This window comes from Hippichthys cyanospilos, chromosome 5 (genome assembly GCF_059441005.1).
Source record: "Hippichthys cyanospilos isolate Australia breed blue-spotted pipefish chromosome 5, RoL_Hcya_1.0, whole genome shotgun sequence".
Taxonomy (NCBI): domain Eukaryota; kingdom Metazoa; phylum Chordata; class Actinopteri; order Syngnathiformes; family Syngnathidae; genus Hippichthys; species Hippichthys cyanospilos.
The window spans coordinates 17,937,387-17,958,973 of NC_142373.1; the positions used below are offsets into that span (position 1 = coordinate 17,937,387).

Consider the following 21,587-nt stretch of genomic DNA (forward strand, 5'->3'; position numbering starts at 1 on the left):
CGCTATGGCAATTCCGGAAATAACTTTACGCAAAGCGTCAGTGGGAGTCATTTTTGCGTAACCCATCTGTACGGTGTGGATGAGTTGCTGGTGCCAAGTCACAAATATCGGATTTTATCTTCAAAAAATATACAATTCGACCCAATACTAATGCAGCTCCGTTAAGGTAAGTGTTAGTGCCGGTTGTTGTCGTCCGAGAAGGAACAAGTCGTTTGCCGGTTGTCAGACGACAAAAGAGCGGATATGGGTGGGATTTAAATGGGAGGAGAATGGCTTACATTGTCTATTTAAATTCTCCATTTCTCGTTAAAATGCTTCAAGAACAGGCGCACCTTAACGAAAACGTGTCCCTTGCGTAAATGCGCAGCTGGGTTATGATACATTCGCTTGCTGAAGCACAAACATTTTTGTCAAATTAATGAGACCGTTTGCTACTACAGTATATATATATATATATATATATATATATATATATATATATATATATATATATATATATTGCATTTGATGTCATTTTAAGCCATCAGCAGCACATGCATGAACACTCACAAATGTAGGTCACCGTCATTGTGCATGTGATTCATTTTGTGGCTTGAAATAAAAGGGAAAAAAGTTGTATTTATTTTTTAATGCCTCTTCCTGTATGTGTCTGTCATCCATCCAGTCGCTTACTACCCTGAATGCAATGTGTGGACAATAGTTCTTATTCAGAATAGTCTTGACACCATTCGGCCAGCTGACAGGATGACCAATGTGGAGGAGTCTCAGACCGAAGGAGAAGGCAGCCCCCAGATCCTCTCCCTCAGGTCTGAATCGTTGGCGAACCACGTAGATGATGGGGATGTTGGACCTTCCGTGAGGAGAAAGAGGAGGAGAAAGCGGGAGCAGCGTCCAGAATCTATCATCGTCTATCGCTCTGACGTGGAGCAAGGGCCCGATGGGGACCAAGGATGCGAAGAGGACGGAGTGGAGAGGAGTGCCGAGGAGGGAGCCAAGTTCCTCTGTACACCTACAAATGAAGGTGACTCATCTTTTAGTGCACCATCAACTATTTTATGGACACATACCAAATATGAAAGAGGCGTTTTAAAATTATTATTAAGACATTACTCAATTTTGCTTCTTCATTCATATTGCAGAAACACAATATTAATCAGAATGCGATGTTTAGAGTCTAAACTTTGCATGGGGGGGGGGGGGCACATTTAAGATACTGTATTACTGTATAGTTGAAAAATTGACTTGACTTTCCCTTGGATCTTTAAAACTGTTTCAAAATTTTTTAAGGGAAAGTCAACTCAAGAGTTTTCTTTACAAAACTAAGTTCTGCAGTCCCGCTGGTTTAAAATTGGCAATCTGATGAAAATTATATTTTTGGAATCTGAACTAAGCAGTAAACATTTAAGCATACATTTTGTTTTACATCACTGTGCCAGAAATTTACAATCGCATTTTTTGCACAGTGTTAATGGTGAGTCTGTAATCACGTTATATATTATAATTTTGCATGTTCCGGAGTAGGAATAAAACCACTGTCTCATTTTTCTGATGAAAACACATATTCTCTCACCAGTATTTTAATATTTATCATCAAGGAGGAATTTTAGTGTAAAATGTTTAGCAGATCCCTCATCCCCCGATTTCTTCCTATGTCTAATCAACAGATGGAGGTTGGAGCCTTCCCCCAGACAGCCGCTATGTAACTTTAACAGGCACCATTACACGGGGCAAAAAGAAAGGCCAGGTGGTGGACATCCACGTGACCATGACAGAGAAAGAACTCAGAGAGCTGGCCAAGTCCAGGGAACGTCTCGACGCCGAGTGCGAGGCCGGGGAGGACTCCAAACGGGACTGCAGTCTGGGCGTGTGCCGGGGGCCTCACGTTGTTCTGTGGAGCATCTCCTGCGCCCCCGTGGTCTTCCTGCTCTCCTTCATCACTTCCTTCTACTACGGCACGCTGACCTGGTACAACGTCTTCCTGGTGTACAACGAGGAGAGGACGTTCTGGCACAAGATCACCATCTGCCCTTTCCTCATTATCTTCTACCCCGTGCTCATCATGCCCGTGGCGCTATCCCTGGCGCTGTACTCCGCTGTGGTGCAGGTGTCCTGGGCCTTCAGCGGGTGGTGGCATGCCGTGAGGGACCTGGAGAAGGGGTTCTGCGGCTGGGCCTGCGGGAAAATGGGCCTGGAGGACTGCTCCCCTTACAGCATCATAGAGCTGCTTGACTCCGATACTGTCCCCAGTACGCTGCAGAGCAAAGCGCCCCGGGAACTCGCCCAGACGTCATCGGTGTGAAACTGGATGGAAGCGGTTCACGTGCCACTTTGCTAATACACGTAAACAAGTGCAATGAAGACGCCGTGCTACCTTTGATAACTTCATGAGCCAGAAAAACTGACTGCATTCACTACTGCGGAAATGTCCAAATATCATTAGATTTATTGTATGAATGAGCTATGGTCTATCTCAACTGAATTTGGGCATAAGGCCCAATGTACCCTAGACAGGTGAAAATATTACACATTACTACTGACAGGTTTATGGCATCCCAATGACCTAGTGGTGGCCCAGGACTTTTGCACAATATTGTATATTTCTGCTGTCCACACACTGGTCTATGTTTCACAATTTTTGTAAAAACCATGAGGTTACTTAAGGTGTATTATTAGTCACTTTTCTCAAGACTACCACAACATTTTTCCCTTTTTGCTCTCCCCTAAAATGTATTCCAGCCCCTTGTAGTGTTTTTTTTTTCTACTCAACCATATTTTTTTAATCAGTTCAATTTGGATTGCTATCCTCTGTTTTCCTTTTGCATTTTCAAAGTCCACGTGATGTGTCTTACAGTATCTCAGTGTTCACTGAAAACAATCACTGTGCAGGGAGTTTGTCATGTTCAACTGATTCTTGTTTATTGTGAGTGAAATTCTCCCTGCGAAATTCCTTGTTACATTTTTCACTATTGTATTTTTGAATGTGTAATTTATTGTGGTATACTGTGTGTATTTAACTGCTGTTATAAAATGTCAAATATATTTATTTATACTAACATTTTTGGAGATTTTGACATTACACCAATGTATGATAAATATGGCTTCTTGAAAAAAGATGGTCTGGATGGAATTGATCACATTCCAAGTTGTATAAGGTTAACCAGGTTGTAAATAGTTTCAAATAAAAAGCTGAACATGTTGCATGACAATGCTAAATACGACACATTTGTTTGTGTTTCTTTTTGTTCAAATTCTCACTACATTCAATTTTTGTCCTGATCTTGTCTGAAATCAACCTAACTGGATGTATTTGGAATGTGGGAGGGAAACCCGGCCACTTTAAACTGGGATTTACCAACAAACACTCACAAGCAGAAGTGATAACCAATAAAGAATGGATTTGCGCATTATGTTCCAAATAAATCTACTACTCATGCCAAAATCAAGCACATTAATAATACAGTATTATTACAATAATATTAATACCAAAAAAATCCTTTTGAAACAAGAACCTGATTTGATATTGGCAACAGTAAGAAGAATACCTTTACTGTCCAAACTACATGAAATGTGAAAAAGTATTTTAAAAATATTATATACATGCTAACAAATACACATTTGAATTGTATTGCGCATTCGTTTGAGGCACTTAACCCGGAATTTTGCTTTGGTTTCATTTTCACCCGGACCTTTTATCAAGTTGCGCACCGTTTCTGAAGGAGGGAAATAAACAATAATACCAACATGTCTAGGTCGAAAGTAAGTACATTTATATTGCATGATTCCTATTCGTTTTCAAACGTTAGATTCCAACCATTTTGCACTATCCTGCATCAAATATTGTTACGTTTGTATCTGAAATACACTTTGTCGTTGAAGAAGTGAAAGGGCATGTTGGGACATGTCTTAAGTGGCAAGCTGACGAGCCGTCGTGGTAATTCAATGAACTGTAACAACTCTCCAACACAACAAATATGATTTTTTTGTGTGTGTACTGCAGTCGTTTCATGTGTTGTGCATGGATGTTGGGCTTTCCATGTCCAATTCAGCACCGGGTGAAGACTCTCCATTTGATTTAGCCAAACAAGTCATTCAAAAGTTTGTACAACGTCAGGTAAATATGATGCAATTAACAACACACTGATTTGCTTATTATGTACTCTAAACAATATGTGTTCCTGTAAAATTATGACTTTAAAACACATTTTAATTCTCAGAAGAATAATATTTCTTCTCATAGTACTTTTTTTTTAATGTTTTCAGAGTAACCATATCTGTTTATCCTACACAGCAGGTCATTGTTATTTGTTTTCACAGGTTTTTGCAGAGGTCAAGGATGAATTGGCTTTAGTTCTGTTTGGCACAGACTCCACCAAGAACCCGCTGGCTCAAGATGGCCAGTACCAGAACATCACAGTTCATCGTAACCTGATGATACCTGACTTTGAGCTCTTGGAGGAGATTGAGAATCAAGTCCACCCAGAGGATCAACAGGCTGACTGTATCTTTTGCTAGCGCTTAATGTTTGCGGAAAAGTTTATGATGATGACATGAAAAGAGATGTGTCTCCTTTAACTGTTGTAAAAAGGGTTAGATGCTCTTGTGGTCTGCATGGATCTTCTTCAAACAGCAATAAAGTAGGATTTTATTTTGTTTTAAATCTGACATAACTTGTTTTCTTTTAAGGCATGAAATGCAGTTTTTTTTTTGTTTGTTTTGTTTTATTTAGGGGAAAACGTTATGATCGACTCAACATTTACTTCTTGAGTGACCTAAGTGTTGAAGCAGATGCGGAACAGCTGGACATCATTGTTGAAAACTTGAAACAAGCTGACATTACGCTGCAGTTCTTGTAAGTTCCAATAATGTGTTTCTTCAGATAGGGGGGTCAGGCCCAGCAGATCCTGCTTGAATAATTACATTGAGTACCTCAGACTTTTTATATGATAATATATCTTTGCCACTTATATCTATACAAATTCCTATCGCTCTCTTTATATTTTTTTTTCTCATATGTTAACATTATTACTTTAGTCTTAAAAATACAGTATGTCTTTTTATTGTACATTTCTTTTTCCACATAAATATGCATTTTTCTGCAGTTAATTATGTCTTCATGATAAATACCTAGCTGATACCTTCAACTCATTTGATATTGAGAGTAACATATATTGTGAATGTAGACTGTTCTAAGAGTGTGTTAAAAAGGTATAACTTATGCAGTACTTATCGTATTTAAAAGAAATGTCTCAATTGTTTGCATTTTGTAGTTTACCTTTCTCAGCCGAAGAGGAATCAATGGATGAAGGAGGAGATACTGGAAGAGGAGGTCCCAGTGCTAGAGGCTCAGGCAAAGGCTTGTCCATGGAGCAGAAGAGGGGACTCGACATGGTCAAGCACATCATGCTCAGCCTGGATGAGCAGGATGGTCTCGATCAGATTTACACGCTCAGGTGAAAGGACCTTTCGGCATAATAGTGCATAATATAACTCACACAACATTTTATGGCAGATCACATAAAAGTAGCACCCAAACTATCCTACGCTGATATTCAGAGAAACCCCGTGTAGCAATAAATGTTTCCAAGCATATAAAAATCAAACTTTATATGTCACCTTTGCATGCAAAGAACCTGATCAATTAGGTATGATTTACAATTTACAGGAATGCTATCGAAGGACTGTGTATGTTCAAGCACATTGAGAGAAGACCCATGGGGTGGCCCTGTCAGCTGACCATTGGCAGTGCCCTGACCATTCGCATTGTTGGCTACAAAGCTGTATGTGATTTGGCAACCATTTTACACACTATAGCGATAATTATAACAATCTGGCACACTACAGTTGAGAAGAAAGTTTGTGTATGTAAGAACAACTGAAAAGAACTCAGTGTTTAGGCTGAATTAAGTGCTTATACAGGTTTCGGGCTAGAAAAGAAAATCTATCCCATTTATGAGTCTTACTTGTGTTCACCAGGTCACAGAGGAAAAGTTAAAGAAAACGTGGCTCACAGTGGACGCCCAGAGTAACAAGCGGGACCATGTAAAGAGAGAGACTGTCTTCTGTCTGGACGATGACAATGAGACCGAGGTGCAGAAGGACGACATAATCCAGGGTAACTACAGTACAGTACAGTGCAGAAGGAAGACATTAAAACGAAAGAGCATGTGATAGTTGTCGGTTCGATGAATCATTGACGGAATTACTTAAATGTTCTTTTTAAATTGTTGATGGTCAAAACTAAAGGTTGCAGCCAGCACTTGGGAGACATCTCAAATACAGCAGAAGCTAAATTGTTACAACTGCAGCTGTAAAAGGGAAAAAAAAATGACTGAAGCCACTTTTTTTGTTGGTGCATTTACAATCTTTTGATCTGCCACAATAACATTACTTATTTAAAGGAAAATAAAACAAAGTTGAGGGTTTTTTGCAGAATTTTGTAGGTGAGATAAAACTGAGGAATTAGATCAATTAGTTACAGTTACAGATCTAAATTAATTACACTAGTTTGAGTCTTTTGTCTCACACCAGGTCTTTGTATTTGTATCACCAGGTTTTTGCTATGGAAGTGATATAGTCCCCTTCTCCAAAGTGGATCAAGAGCAGATGAAATACAAACACGACGGGAAATGTTTTGCCGTTTTAGGGTTTACCCACCAAAAGCAGGTACTACATCATTTAAATTTATTCATACATTTTTTAAATTGTGATTTCTCTCCACATTCAGCGTTGCTCAGTTTGTTTCTGGCCTGCATGCAGGTTCCCCGTCACTCCTTCATGGGAACTCAAGCCATCAAGATTTTTGCTCCAGGCGACGATGAGGTTAGATCCACCAGTAGATTTTGTAAAACGAACGCTGGCTCTGTGTCAGTACTGATGGCTCCTTTTGGGGGGTCAGCATGCAGGAGTAGCGCTGTCCGCTCTGGTGCGGGCGCTGGACGAGCTCAAAATGGTGGCCATTGTTCGCTACGCCTACGACCGGCGGTGCAACCCTCAAATAGGAGCAGCTTTCCCTTGCATCAAGCTGAACTATGAGGTGATGTCTCTGCAGCCTAATTCTAGTCATTGTAATAACCTATACATTCAATCGGTTTTAAGACTGTTTAGGGGCAGGATTGAAATGGAGCTGATCCCAGCTGACTTTGGTTTGCTTTGTGTTAAGCTTATATCTTATTTATGATGTTTACTATAAAAAAGGTAATTAAGAGTGACAGATTTCATAAAAAATGTGTTTTGTCAAATGGCTGCCACAGGATGATTGTCAGAATATACAGTATATAAAAAAAGTTTGAACCGACAAAAAGTGTAAACTTATATACATGTAGACTGGATAATAATTTTACATTCACATTAAAATGAATATGATATAGTAAAACACGTTATTATACTGATGAATCTTCCATTTTTTATATTTAAATTTTATTTTCTGTGCAGTTTAGATCTGTTTGAATTTGGACTGTAATTAACAATATTTTCATAATCGATCTGCCAATTATTTTGTTAATCGGTTTAAAACATGTTTTAATTTATATTCCTTTATTCAAAATTAGGACATCTTAAATTGCCAGTAAATGAAAATATAAACGTTTTTTTTTTTTCAATTTACCATTTTTAATACAATGTTGCCAATCATTGGCAATACTCAAAAACACACGTGTTGCTCTCCAGTGTCTCATATACGTCCAGTTGCCCTTCATGGAAGACCTTCGACACTTTACCTACGCTTCTCTGAACAGCAAGAAATTCAGCCCCTCAGGTATTCATTTATTTATTTATTTTTGATAATGTCACTTAACTAGAGAGTATACAATGTTGCAATATTTTTACAAAAATAAAGGTTTTGGAGTATTTTTTACAAAGATAAAAAAAAAAAAATATTCCATTTGGTTTCATGTTAGGCTATCTGAGCTTGTAAACATTTTTAAATGAAACACACCTTGCCATTCAAATGTGAGATTTCTTTTTTTACACAGACACGCAGCTGCAGGCTGTCGACTCTCTGATTGACTCCATGATGTTGGTGGACAAGGATGAAGATGGAGACCTAAAGGACCTGTTCAAAGTCCACCACATTCCCAATCCAGCATTCCAAAGGCTTTTTCAGGTAATTTTTGTTCATTCCAGCTGTTTATTTCCCTTGCCAGTATTAAAAGAAATGTGTATTACAATGATGATATGAATAGATTTACATGAACAGTATTTTAAAGTTTCATTTGGATAGTTTCTGTAATGTGATTTAAATATCTCTCTCCAATCCAATGTCTTTCAGTGCCTGCATCATCGAGCCGTCAACCCCGGCACAGCCCTCCCCCCAATGGAGCCGTGGCTGGCCGCTGTACTGGACCAGCCAGATGTCATCAAGGAGCGTTGTCAAGCGCCACTTGAGGAGGTGAAGAAGAAGTTTCCTCTCAAAGTGGTCGAGAAGAAGAAGCAACTGAAGACTAGTGCTCAGATCTTTGGAAATGAGTAAGTCTGGTCTGTACGGAACATCAGGTAGACTTCAGTGAAAACTCCAAAATAAGAAATCTCTTTGTCAACCAAACTATGCATCCAAAGTCACAAGATTCAACTGGAAATCAAACCAGAGCCACATTCGCATGTGACACACATTTCAGTGTAGTCTACTTCACCCCCCAATCCTTCCCCTCCTGGATTTCCTGTGATGCTTTTCGAGTTGGGTATCAGTCATGATCAAAAGGAAAGTGAGTAGCACCAGCATTTGCTTAATAGCAAAGTGCAACACAAATTTTACTTGACTGCTAAGTAGAATATGAATTATGAAACGTTTTTTCTCCCCAACCAACAGTTTCCTGATTTCCTGTGTCAGTTTCTCAAGCAGTGCATATGCAGTATTGCTAAAACTAAATCATAAATTAGTATTAGTGTTCCCCTACAGGATTATTAATCTGTTCTGCCCACCTAACCAACCAATCACAGCGAAGAAGGAATGTGGCCAGCAATACATATAAAATGACTTTGCCTATGGCAGTATCAGTGATTTTTTTTTTTAACCCCCATTTCATTTGAATGCAGTGGTGACCTTTCCACTCGTATCAAATATGAATGTTATTTGCTATTGCTTATTTCTATTTTACGTTCATCTTTTATATGGATGATTACCCATTTATGATTTGGTTCAAACTGAAGTGGTTCCACTAGAGTATCAACATTGTCTACCTCTGTGTTGAGGATGCATGCGTGGCCATGGTTCTTCAATGTACTTTTTGCTGTCTTCTACTTGACCTCTCTTACTGTCAGCTCTGAGCAGCCGGATGCCAAGAAGGCAAAGGGAGATGCAGCAGAGGACGGGGAGGAGGAGGAGGAGGAGTATAATCTGGCTGACATTTCTGAAGGCTCTGTTACTTCGGTAAGAAGCTGGGTGGGAGATAGAAGGGTGTGGGGTGGTGGAGGTGTACTCTACGGTTCACCATTTTCAAACTCATTCCTCCTTTCATCCAGGTGGGAAGCGTTAATCCCGCCCGTGACTTCCACATATTGATCAAGCAAAAAACATTTCCATTCCAAGGGGGTGAGGTCCACTTTTTTTTCTTCTTCGCATTGTGCAATAATGATTTATTTTGGGGAAGATTATTTTTAACACAAGTTAGTTCAAAGTTCAGCTCACAAATTGTACTTCAGTTTATAGGTCGTAATTCAACATTTTAAACTACGTTCACTAATCCAAAAACAAAATATTTGATAAAGGCTAGCGCAAAAGTAAGGTTACTTTTGCTTCATTATCTGCTTCACCATAAGACTTACATTTTACACATAAATTAAAGAATACTGAACCTTTATTCTATGCTACTTACTCATGACACATGAATATAATACATGTAAAAAGTGTAAATAAATGTCGATAGCTCATGTAAAATGTGTCTGTGGTAACTGTAACCCTAATTTTGGCCTTTGATCCTAATCTCATGAGGAAAATGCCTACCTGGGACTAACAAACGGTAACCTACTTTGTCACCACTCCGTACATATTTCCACAGTGAGTTAACCACCGTGGGCTCTTTTTTTTCCCCCTCTCAAAGATTACAGCATATATTTTACTTTGCTATAACATGTGGCTGTGTGAGGCTTCATGGCTTGGTTTAGAGGGAAAAAAAACCTTTATTCTTCTTGAAGGCTTGTTTGCCCTGCGTTTAACAAGAGATTAAAAAAAAAAAAAAATGCTGCGATACCATGAGCAATTTCACAAAAATGATCATCGAGCAGAAATACGCCATTCAGTTCCCGTTCACCCAGCATTGAAAGGAGTTATTAAACTTTTGTTTTTTGAACTCGTTCCGGTACAAATTACGATACGATCATGATAATTACGAATGGGCATCTATAATAAATTCTCTTCTTTGTTTGCATGTGATGACCAAACCCCCCTCCACCACTACCTCCCCAGCCTGCGAGCAGCTGACTCACAGGATAGAGCAGTTGCTTGGCAACAAGAACACACAGTACTTTATGAAAAGCATCACCTGTATCCAGGCCTTCAGAGAACAGTCTGTAAAGGTAAATAAACAAGGATTCTTTCCGTTAGTCACTACTTGCTTCAATGCCAGTTTTTGCCCAAATGTGCTATCAGTAGTCAATGCGCGCTTGTTCTTTGAGGGGTTTTAGAATGTTTCATATCTTTGGATGCACAGCTGGGGAAACCCGATCTGTACAATAGCTACCTCCAGTCGCTGAAAGCAAGCATCCCAAACAGAGGGCTGGAAATCTTTTGGGACCTGCTGGTTCAAGGTACGCAAAGCCTACCCATTCATTCCACTCTGGTGATGTCACAAAAAAATTCACCCACTTTTTGCAGAAGGGAAATATAAAACTGTAGCTACGGAACAGTCCCTGTTTAATCCTTTAATCTGTTGCCGTGACAGCCTCCATAACTCTCATCGGCCAGGACGAGGTGGAAGGAAGCTCTGTGTCCAAAAATGAGGCCGTGCAGGTGACTCAGGCTAACAGTTTCCAAGTGACCCTTATATTGTCCTCATTCCTGACAAAACTCTACTCAATCGTCAGTTTCTGCTTGCTGATGAGAAAACTGAAGAGCCAGTTGCGATGATGGAAGAGGACACAGGCGATGTTGACGACTTGGTAATTTTTTTTCCCCACTTATTGCAAGGAAACATTAGGTCACTGCTATGAGTCAAACTCATTTAAAAACAATTTCCTGCGTATTTTACATCAAGTGTCCCTCATGGACCAGACCTATTGCAATCTATGATTATAAACTCTTCAATCACACGTGTGCCCCCCCCCCCCCCTCCAATTCCCTCTTCCTGTGCAGCTGGACAACATGTAAGAGAGAAAACGATGGGAGCGTCTACGAGAAGAATGCAAAGTATTCATGCATGGGTCCAACTGTCCATTGTTCCGCCTCCCACATGGAGAACGATGGGTACTTGGGAGGAATACTGCACAGAACTTGACCTTGACCTGACTGTTATCTTTTGTGGATGTCTTAAAAACCGCAGCTGGGACTTGACAAAAAACAGGATACTTGATGTTTACAGTATCTAGAACGGGATTTATTGTGTGTGTCTAGCACTTAGGGTTGCTTCAGATACAAATTGAACAGTGCATCAGGAGAAGGTGGTATGGTTGAATGCCAAACAAATGAAAAGAAATAACACCAAAACTAGCTCTCTATAGTGTGCTTTCTATTTAACATATCCACCTGATGAAATGGTCAAGAAAGCCTGACCTCCACTGGGACCAGTGTCTTGCCTTGAATATAGCGTTCTCGTCTCCCATGGCCAACTTGGTTAAAACTTCTTGGTCCACATCGTTTCCCACGGCGATCACCGTGGGGACGACCTGTTCCCTGCGCATGGCGTGCACCGCCACATCCAGGTTTTTCCTGTCTGTCACACCATCTGTGATGAAAACGAAGGCGATCTCGGCGAGGCGTCTCGTCTGGCGAGTCGTTCCTTTGCCAAGCACTCGGTCAATAGCGTGGGTGATGGCTGGCCCAACGCTGGACGAAGAGTCCAGATAGCGCAGACGAGCCACACCGTCAGAGACGAGGACGGGATCGTGCGTGAGAGGGAAAGCCACATAGTTTTCCCCGTCCATGCCGTATTGCAGAAGAGCCAATCGAGCTCGCAGGCGGTCGGTTCTAGTCCGAGCCAGTACCAATCTGTTTGCCACCGTTTGTAAGAATTCACGGACGTGACGAAAGTTGTCCACTCCGAGGCGCTCTGAGCCGTCGAGCAGGAATACCACATCCACTGGTCGCTGGGCACACGGGGCCACGTCGGGCTCTGTAGACAGCCAACAAATTACTGAAGAGCCTCACATTCTCTTTTTTGGACTTTAGTTTCTCTATCTGAACAGTTAGTACATTATTGTACCTTCTAAACAGAATCCCCAACTAAACCTAACTAATGCTTCATGATTTGTAATTTGAAAATTCAAGCCGCGTTGCAAACAGAACCACGTTCCACACAAAATCCTGTACGTTCAAGCAGTGATGGGAAAATGAAGCTTCATGAAGCACTGTGATATTTTAGACTCCTCTAGATGTAGTAAATTTCCACTGCATCTTTAAAGCAAGAGGGCCGTCTAGAGGAGACAAAAATATCACAAGCGCTTCATGAAGCTTCATTTGTTCACTACATTCAAAGAGACCTACCACTCTTGCAGGGAAGATCGGGACACACAACGACTGGATCTTGAAGGGAAAACAAATAGACATTGTTAAAACACTATTTTGAGACCATTCAACTCATTCACTGTCAACCATTTCAAAACCGACAATTAAGACCGACAAAATATTGTATTCAATGATTATATCTACACCAAATATGCCGAACGAAAGCTGGCGATTGTGCATCAGGATCACTTTAGAATGGACAATGGCGTAGCAGCAAGCACTCCCCCCTCCCATTCCCGTTGGGAAAAGTACCATTGACAAGTATACAGTACTTGTCAGTGACCGTGAATGTTAAACCTGTTCCCCTGAACTTACCAGGACAAAGCACAGACTCCATTTTGTCTATGAAGTCCTCCGAGACCAAGTCAACAAAATTCTTCATCCCAGTGACCCGATCCTTTTTGTCGCACGCTATGGATCCCAGGATCTCGTCGTCCTGTGCTTTTCTAAACATGTCTCCAACCCCGATAGCGTTCACCACCACGTTGCCGTCAAGACAGAGGTATTTAAGAAGATCCTCATCATCACGCGGGTCGAAGCGTCCGTCGGTGATCACCACCACGGACACCTTGGCGCGTGCTCGCTTGCTGTCCCTGATGAGGTGGTCGTAGGCGAACTTGAGAGCCGAGGGAGTGAAAGTGCCCCCGGCGATCCACTGAAGGTTCTTCACTGCCGTTTTGAAAGCAGACATAGAGTTGATGTCGGGGTCATCGAGACGGATGGCTTCAAAGGTCCCGTTGTGGCTGTACTGAACAACTCCAACTCTTGTTCCTGAAATAGGTGCTTGTAAGAATTATGTTTGTTGCTAGATAAACTAATTCAGTCTTTTATGGCTTGTCTCTTGGAACATTTGCCTTTATCATTCACAGGGTGACGACGGTGAGATAGATACTTTACCGGTCGGGGATGTAGGGTCGCTGGCCATAGATCCCAGACGATTAATAGTGTTGATTACAAAGTTCTTTTCCAAAGTGAAGTTAGTCAGACCAACACTCTCGGAGCTGTCTATGACAAATACGATGTCCAGAGCACCGCATCGCTTCTCACAGTCTAAGACAAAAGGTAAAAACTGCTTTAGTATGTTGATAAATGGAATGCTAGCTAAATGCACATTTGTAATATGGGGTTAAATTTATGTTTTGCTCACCACAACAACCACAAGTCTCCCTGATGTAAGTCATCACATCACAGTCCTGCAATGATAACAAGGCAATTTGAAGAGATCGTTTTGACAAGTCTTTGTTTTTTTTTTTTTCCCCCTGAGGATGTACTCACAGTAAGTGCAGGATCACCCATTGGTCCTGGGTAACCCTGCACACAAGCAGTACAAGCACTTAGCAACACACTTAAACGTTTCACATATTAAAGTGTTTGCTGTTGCTCACATCAGGCCCAGGGTCTCCTCCTATTCCCCGGGCTCCAGGCTCCCCTGCATGACCTGGCTCCCCCTGGACAGAAAAATATGCCCAAGTAACCACAAGTATATTAATCTGCTCACACGAAAATTACTAAGAATATGGTGACTGAATTTTCTAAATTAAAAATAGGGACGCCACAATTTTGCTGAAAATGTGACATGCAATTATTCTCACCAGGAACTATTTATAACACATTTGATCATTAATCAATCTGGTGTTAGTACTTCAGCTAATGCTAAATGCTATTAGTTCAACGGCCCTAAACATCTCAAAGCACTAACGTTTTTTGCTTGGTCCTGGTGTTTTGCCAATGCAAAACAATTTGTATTTCCCGCCTCAACAACTTGAATCGGCATGCAAAACTTTGTTCCTAAAACTGATACTCAATTAGCACAACATACCTAGTGGTACCACATTGGAGACGTGCCACGAGAAACGCTGACCTTGCAACGAGACACTAACCCTAAGCAGGAAGTAATTCCTACACTCTGGTATGCTGTCAATGTGAACACAAACACTTTAAATTCCTTGTTTTAATTGGTTCAGTCATATAAGTCGATTTGACAATTGTGATTGATGTACACTTGGGGGCATTGTGGGATGTAAACTATGAAAAATTGGGACAAAAAATGGGGAATATGAGCTCCGTCGCAACTCTGTAAACGATGGTCACTGACCATCACAAACTTCTATTTAGTAGTTCCAACCTGTTGGAAATGCGCCAAGTTTAAAGTAATCGTCCTACTGGTGGACACCAAAAAAGATGGTGACTCAAAGCACCATAATCATTTATAGCCCGGTGGATATCGTTTAGAAAGTACAAATTTCGTCACGCATTGCCTCAAAGACGCCCACTGACCGGGTTACAAATTCTTCCATATTTTTATTGTGCAAACTTTGGTCTGGTGATGAAAATACCATTGTAAATGATGGATTGCATGTGATTCAAAAAATGTCAAGTAGTTGTGCAAATTAAATCAAACCACATTTCGATGAATCTTACCGACTCTCCATGAGGACCCTTGTCTCCTGGCTCTCCCTTGGCTCCACATTCTCCTCGAGCCCCCCTTGGTCCTTTCCTCCCTTGATCGCCTCGGTCACCCTGAAAAATACACTTCCTTTAGAACTGAAATTTTTGAAACCTCTTTCAAGGGACAGTGTGTAAGATTTTAGACCATTTTTCATCAAAAAGGAATAAGGAAAGAAAACATTACAGTAGGTCCTCTTGGTCCAGGATAGCTGAATCCTTCTCTTCCTTTATCGCCCTAAGATTAGAAAAAAAAATTAGCTGGAGTAGCAGCAGTGTACTTAATGGTTTGATATAAAACACCTTGGGGAGGATAGCCCAGAAATAATGAGAGCCAATATATTTGGCTCCATTAAAAAAAAAAAAAAAAAAAAAAAAAAAAGACAGAAAATGTTTCTCCCGCCTTTGGTCCTTGGGGACCCGGATCTCCTCTCGCTCCAGGATCTCCTGGATTTCCTAAGGTGCCCTACAAAGCATCCAAATGTGTTGATATCCAATGTTACCACTTATGTTTAGTGGGAACACTCTCCATTATTACTGTTTGACGTTTTCCATAACCCACATGTTCTCCAGGACTTCCCGGTTCTCCAGCCTGGCCCCTTGGGCCTGGAAGCCCAGGATCACCCTAAATAACCAAAAGAGCTGTGTCATTTTTCATGAATTTACTTTTCAGACACATCATAATTTGGCTAAATCAATGTATTGGTGCAACAACTCCAGCTTTACCTTTGCACCCTTAAGTCCATCTTCCCCAGATCGCCCTCTGCTTCCCTGTGGCCCTCGTTCTCCCTTTGAACGACACAAATCCGTCAATCAGAAACTGGTATGTTAGATTAGACATTTTTGGCAGATGAACAGATTGTATGACTTAAATTGATTGTTTACTGCTTATCCAGTTCCACTGCACCCCTTTGGCGCACTTAAAGTAAACCAGTTAGAACCATTTAAAACCAAGCTTGGTACACTTAAACATTGTTTAGACTTCTTTTTTACACTTGTTTTGGTCGAGAGGCTTGTTCGCCTCACACTAATGGGTAATTTTATGGAAAGAAGCTATAATACTTAGGGGGGAACAAAAAAACCCAACTAAACGCAGAGAACATAAACACTCCACAAAGGAAGGAGCCACTTGGTGGCTCTATTGTAACTAGTGCTTTCTACTGTACTGTAGATATTTAAAAAAAAAAAAAAAAAGTTAACTTTTGTCAATGGCCAAATAATTGGAAATTAACATAATAAAAAAACATGATCCATCTTCAAATGCAGGGTTTTTCGAGTTTAGTTTGACATAATGCTTTGGTATGGCTTGTTAAATTAGTGTCTTTTTTTGCTATTAACGCTTGCTGGTGTAGCAAATGAGTGCTTTCCATTTATGTAGTAAGCTGAACTTGAAATTATTCTGTGATAAGTTCCGTCTTACAAAGAATACAAATGACTCTCGCTTGACTCTCGGGGCAGTAGGGTGCTTTTTTTTTAAGTTAATTTTACCATTTATCAAACCGAACACTCTCACATGCTCTCAATGAATCTCTTACTTCGACAGCCCTAATTGTAATGTGGTTACGACGTGCTTAAATGTAGTTTTTACCTTTTCTCCCTTTTTGCCAACAGCTCCCTGAGCTCCCTTTTGTCCTTCTTCTCCTCTTCTTCCCTGTGGACTTTCATTTCTAAACAAACTGCAGCAAAGCCCCGAGAAGAAAATCATGAAAATAAAATATACCAATTCGCCTCTTGGTCCAGGTAAGCCTCGCAGTCCCTGAAAGAGTTCATTTTATTGTTTGACCGTCGATAACTAAGATAATCAACCGGAAATCAATATGATGTACCGCTGGTCCCTTTTCCCCCGGGGCTCCTGGATTTCCCGGATTTCCTTTTTCTCCCTGTAGACATTCAGTCCAGGTGTTAAGGCTGTGACGTAAATGTAGTTTTCCAGGCGGCGTTTAATTAGATTTGCACCTTTGCTCCTCGCTCACCCTCAGGGCCAAGAGCACCTGACTTGCCGGGACGTCCAAGGTCTCCCTGAACGACAGGAAAAACAAACAGTATGGACAAGACTCCGCTTAAAAAAGAAAAAAAAAAGTCCATAGCGGACCCTTTAAAACAAATCAGTTGAGAAGATGGAAGAGCCTGACAGCTAGCCTTGTTAACTACTTATTACCTTATTTTATAAACCTGGCACCTTACTTAGAAAATAAAATCTTAGCAGGTTTTTAAAACGACACATTCCATTTTAACGTTACCGTACTCTGCTTGTGAAACGTTTAACAGCTCAAATTGAGTGTCAGTCTCACTTAGGTCTGTTGCCTCATAACATTACACTCGCAAGCAGCCAGGCGGGGGAAAAAACACTCAAGAACCTCGGTCCAGCTGAGAGATGTGAGGCTCTGCCATACAATTTTAACTCCTGAATAAATCCTTATTATAACATTCTTCATAATAAAACGAAAATACCTTTTCTCCTTTTTTGCCCATTGGGCCAACATCCCCAACATCGCCGGGATAGCCGTCATGTCCCTAGTAAGAAGGGGGAAAAAAAAGTGAAGTTCACCGAGATTCATCATGGAAATAGAGGAATAACTAACTCACTTTGTCCCCTGCTTCTCCCTTGCAGCCAGGAGCTCCAATACGGCCAGTCTTACCCTAAAGATACAACATATATCGTTTACGGTCTCTAACTGCTCTCAAGATTAGATACAGCACAATTTGACTAAAAATCACCTTTTGTCCATCAGTTCCGTTTTGGCCGGCTACTCCAGTCAAACCCTGAATATTTAAGGATCAGTGAAGAAGGGATGAAGTGCTTTTTCCTCTGGACCTTATTATACCAACACAAATAGAACTACCTTTGCTCCACTTGCTCCTCTGTCACCCTGTTGGAGATGAAGAAAATTGTCATTTGTAAACCTTCCCATCTTAAACGGATCATCAGAGGACGGCAAATTAAAGTCAATTTCACCTTGTCGCCCTTTAACCCGACTTCACCCTATGTCAAAGCACAAAGTAGGACTTGTGAATTACTGAAATGAAAGCAGTGTCAATACATTATTTGATCATCTGTAAGGCTCAGAAAACCTTAGGTCCAGGACGTCCAATTGGACCCTCGATGCCAGGATCACCCTGTCATAATAAGATAACATTCAGAATCCATTAAGTATTTTAAAAGAGAGCATTAATTTCCAACATAATCTTCCTACCTGTCCTCCTTTTTCACCTTTCGGTCCACGATAGCCACTGTCTCCTTTTGTACCCTGTAGAATATTCAAATTATCAACATAATTAACATTTGGTGGTTAAACTGAAAGTCATATCAGTTGAGTTTGGTGATGGATAAATATTGAGAATGATGTGGTGGTCATTGCTACTCTAATATCATGCAAAAATCTCATAATAAATATCCATCCATCTGTCCTTCCTTTCTTCCTTCCTGATATCATTCCACCCTTCCTTCCCGCCATCCTTTCTTCCTGAGATCCTTCCTCCCTCCCTCCGTCACATCCCTCAATACCAAATGATCCCAATACTTAAGAATGAAGTCACTCTTTGCATCACAACCATTCCTTCCATCCTGTTTAAAACGATGCCATCCATCCCAGAACAGTTTAAGCAATCTCAACCATACCAGTGCAATAATTGCAACCTGTCATTCTAACAATATCATACTAAACATTCCAACAATCCCAACTATCCCATTGCCCCCTACTAAAGTTCTAGAATCCCAATGCATCATCACATCCCAGCCAAACTCCAGTAATTCATCCATCCAAACCAAACTCTCCATCCTTAAATCTAAATTACAACATCAAATCAAAATAACCACACTATTCACACATCCACATCACCATTCCTCATCCTAAACTTACCTTGGGCCCTCGAGGCCCTCTTGGTCCAGGAATCCCTGGGGTCTGGAAGCATTGCTGTTGGTAGCACTAAATCAGTGACCAAAAAAAGAAAGCTTCATCATACATCCGCAGATACATTAGAGTTGAGAACAGGCCACATTGCCATAACGCTTACCTCTAAATAGGCTTGATATTTCTGCAAACAAAAGACTCACGTGAATAAAAGGTGTCTGCTAGTGAGATGTTATCATAAGATTAGAGCGAGGAGATCACCATGGCTTGTATGATTCGATCTATAGATTCCCTTTTTATTTTCGATCCGCCATCAACGACCTCCACGGCTAAATAATCATCGCGGTAAACTCCGGCAGGCGAACTGGCGATCTCCCTCATTCCCGTTTCGTCGATGGACTTGGACGCCGCCACTGAGAAAATACGAATTCCCTGCTCACGGGCCCTCTCCGCTGTCGCCTTTATCCCGCCGCAGGGACTTCCAGTTACATGGCCGTCGGTGATAACCACGGAGAAGAGGACCGCCTTTGTTCCCGAATAGTGTTGACTCATCTGGTGCGTCATGTTTTTGAGGGCGCAGTCGATGTAAGTGCCCTTGCCCAGGTAGCGAATCCCGTCGAGGTTTCTGATGAAGCTCTCCCTGCTTGCAAATTGACTGAAGACCACCTGCTTCTGGGAGAAGTGCAGGCCTCCAATGGACCAGGTGATGCGGACCAGACCTCTGTACTCCTCATCCACCAGCTTCTTGGCAAAAATCCGTGTGAACTCCTTGATCTTTTCCACCAATATTCCAGGCGGGGACTCCTGTAGGGCAATGGTCTCGGAGGTGTCGATGGTGAAGAACAATTGGATTGGGCAGTTGACTGTCCTGGCTGGGAAACACAAACATAGGAACATTCACCACTTGAGATGAATTTCAAAACGCGGCAAGTCCTCAAATCTATCAAATGATGCCAAACTCACTCTCACAACCTTCTGGTTTTGGCGGACTTTCATCTTGTCGATCTCTGGGTACTGGCACTGGCCTTGGTCCATGAGGGGTCAGTTGGGGGATGGCGGAATGGACCGTGCACAAGATGATGAACGCCAAAAGATGAATTTCTGCCATTTTCTTGGATCCCCCTATTCCCTGTGATAAGCAAGACAGAGAAGCTCTGTAGGACTTGACTTTAAATACAGGAACCAGATGTCAAACAAATAGAGCTTCACAAAAGACACCACCGTAGCAACCATGAATGTTTATTATTATTTTAAACAGTGTCTGTGGACAACCTCGCTGAGTGAAGAAAGAGCAGAATTTTTTAAAATATGGATAAAGTGAAGGTAAACATTGCTCATTTAAATTATCAGGAGTGTGAGATGTTAAACAAACATTGAAGTGTTCATTTTCTAAAAGTAGAATTTGCACAATTTCCCATGTGACTGAATTTTATCCTTCTTATCTTCCAAGATCATTCAAATAGACATTGTGAAATTGGGTAGAGAAAAAAAGAGTTCTGGATTTTTGCCCTTAGCCCATCTTCCAACTCTCAGTTGTGCAATACAGCTTAAATAAATAAACAACTTAATGAAAATATAAAAGAGAAATATGTTACTGGCAATGCTTAAAATGTTTTGATCAGACAAAACAAGAGCGATATCTCCTGGAAGCTGTAATCCTCAAACGATAACTTTAAAGCCAATTCCAGAGTAATAGGCACACTTTGTCATTGATTTAAAGAAAAATGTCCTTCATCATCCACCAAGCGTTATCTCTGTAATTTATACAACTAGAAGGCATGTTTTCCTAATGTGTTAATTGGTTCACTACAAACAGCCTAAACATTAAAAAAAAAAATCAAACTAATTATTTAGATTCTATTAGTGTGACGGTTGCCGGATTTTACTTTCACTTTTTTACTCATCACATTATTAGATACACATCGTCAATCCGATATGAGAGCTGAAATATTCTGTGTTTATAAAGACAATGATTGCTGGTCTTGATTGAAACTGTCAAAGCTTTAATGATAATAATCCAAGTTTACTTTTCTGGTTGTAACGTAAAGCAGTTCAAATACTTTTGGTTACTTTTTTTGTCAAATGCTTTTAAAATATCAGAAACACTCCTCTGAGTATATATTTATAAAGTTAAATACTTAGTTCATGCAATAATAAATCTTTTTCAACACGTATGGTTATCAAAAGATGAATTATTTGCCAAGAAAGAATGTTTTATACTGTACAGTTGGACTACATTTTAAGTTATGCATATGTACCCAATAAAGTGTACATATACTACAGTATAGAAAAACAATCATAATACAACATTTCAAGGAATTTTACATCATTAACTTATGATGGATTTTTTTTCCTTTAAAATCCACTATCAAACTAATACAGAGGCAATAACCGCAAACATTTAAAGAGAGCAAAATGGATGGAATATTAAAGTATTTACTTACCCAAATCAGTCCACTCAACTCTGCAAAATCTTGCAATTTCTTTAAAGTATACAGATAAGCATCTTATTCGTCGGTCTCCGCTTGTCGGTTGAGGGGAGCTGCCCAATTTAGTCTGTAGCAGAATGCGCCCCCGCTCTTGCATGCGCACGCCTGACAAATAGAGGCAGAGTGAGATGGCTCAGCTTCATCCACAAA

The 21,587-nt window shown here is 40.7% G+C and overlaps 3 protein-coding genes across 5 annotated transcripts; 2 read left to right on the forward strand and 1 right to left on the reverse strand.

Moving 5' to 3' along the window:
* The first annotated feature begins 15 nt into the window (after nt 1-15).
* Nucleotides 16-3,218, forward strand: tmem169b (transmembrane protein 169b). Its single transcript, XM_088416154.1, has 3 exons — nt 16-166; nt 665-1,021; nt 1,665-3,218. The coding sequence occupies exons 2-3, from the start codon at nt 745-747 to the stop codon at nt 2,297-2,299; spliced, it is 912 nt and encodes a 303-aa protein (XP_088272280.1). The 5' UTR covers nt 16-166; nt 665-744; the 3' UTR covers nt 2,300-3,218.
* Nucleotides 3,219-3,681: 463 nt separating this feature from the next.
* LOC148423841 (DNA repair protein Ku80-like) lies at nt 3,682-11,635 on the forward strand. 2 transcript variants are annotated; one of them, XM_088414897.1, is made up of 21 exons: nt 3,682-3,756; nt 3,998-4,111; nt 4,315-4,498; nt 4,586-4,634; nt 4,727-4,849; nt 5,268-5,450; nt 5,663-5,777; nt 5,974-6,112; nt 6,551-6,663; nt 6,757-6,819; nt 6,896-7,033; nt 7,666-7,753; nt 7,971-8,101; nt 8,267-8,463; nt 9,256-9,364; nt 9,457-9,526; nt 10,400-10,509; nt 10,644-10,740; nt 10,875-10,942; nt 11,017-11,091; nt 11,285-11,635. In XM_088414897.1, exons 1-21 carry the CDS (start codon nt 3,742-3,744, stop codon nt 11,297-11,299), a joined length of 2,196 nt encoding a protein of 731 aa, XP_088271023.1. In that variant the 5' UTR covers nt 3,682-3,741; the 3' UTR covers nt 11,300-11,635. The 2 variants fall into 2 exon arrangements, with proteins under 2 accessions (XP_088271023.1, XP_088271024.1); XM_088414898.1 differs by having other exon boundaries at nt 4,592-4,634.
* Nucleotides 11,504-21,587, reverse strand: LOC148423842 (collagen alpha-2(VI) chain-like). Of its 2 annotated transcripts, none has more exons than XM_088414896.1 (28): nt 21,393-21,587; nt 19,921-20,077; nt 19,210-19,820; nt 19,112-19,132; nt 18,958-19,023; nt 18,292-18,345; nt 18,170-18,214; nt 18,054-18,080; nt 17,941-17,967; nt 17,816-17,860; nt 17,684-17,737; nt 17,549-17,611; nt 17,054-17,116; nt 16,924-16,977; nt 16,818-16,853; nt 16,686-16,748; nt 15,824-15,886; nt 15,660-15,722; nt 15,501-15,563; nt 15,285-15,335; nt 15,074-15,172; nt 14,038-14,100; nt 13,928-13,963; nt 13,800-13,845; nt 13,550-13,702; nt 12,968-13,423; nt 12,632-12,670; nt 11,504-12,260 (listed from the first exon to the last, which is right to left on the reverse strand). In XM_088414896.1, exons 2-28 carry the CDS (start codon nt 20,054-20,056, stop codon nt 11,662-11,664), a joined length of 3,096 nt encoding a protein of 1,031 aa, XP_088271022.1. In that variant the 5' UTR covers nt 20,057-20,077; nt 21,393-21,587; the 3' UTR covers nt 11,504-11,661. The 2 variants fall into 2 exon arrangements, with proteins under 2 accessions (XP_088271022.1, XP_088271021.1); XM_088414895.1 differs by having other exon boundaries at nt 19,912-20,077.

Coding starts and splice junctions, on each gene's coding strand:
- LOC148423841 (XM_088414897.1), top strand. Junction 4,499..4,585: donor AGAGGATCAACAGGCTGACT/GTATCTTTTGCT, acceptor TGTTGTAAAAAG/GGTTAGATGCTCTTGTGGTC. Junction 10,510..10,643: donor TCAGAGAACAGTCTGTAAAG/GTAAATAAACAA, acceptor TTGGATGCACAG/CTGGGGAAACCCGATCTGTA.
- LOC148423842 (XM_088414895.1), bottom strand. CDS start 20,056: ATGGCAGAAATTCATCTTTTGGCGTTCATCATCTTGTGCACGGTCCAT. Junction 19,024..19,111: donor AATATCAAGCCTATTTAGAG/GTAAGCGTTATG, acceptor TCACTGATTTAG/TGCTACCAACAGCAATGCTT. Junction 18,346..18,957: donor GAGGGCCTCGAGGGCCCAAG/GTAAGTTTAGGA, acceptor AATATTCTACAG/GGTACAAAAGGAGACAGTGG.
- tmem169b (XM_088416154.1), top strand. CDS start 745: ATGACCAATGTGGAGGAGTCTCAGACCGAAGGAGAAGGCAGCCCCCAG. Junction 1,022..1,664: donor CTGTACACCTACAAATGAAG/GTGACTCATCTT, acceptor TCTAATCAACAG/ATGGAGGTTGGAGCCTTCCC.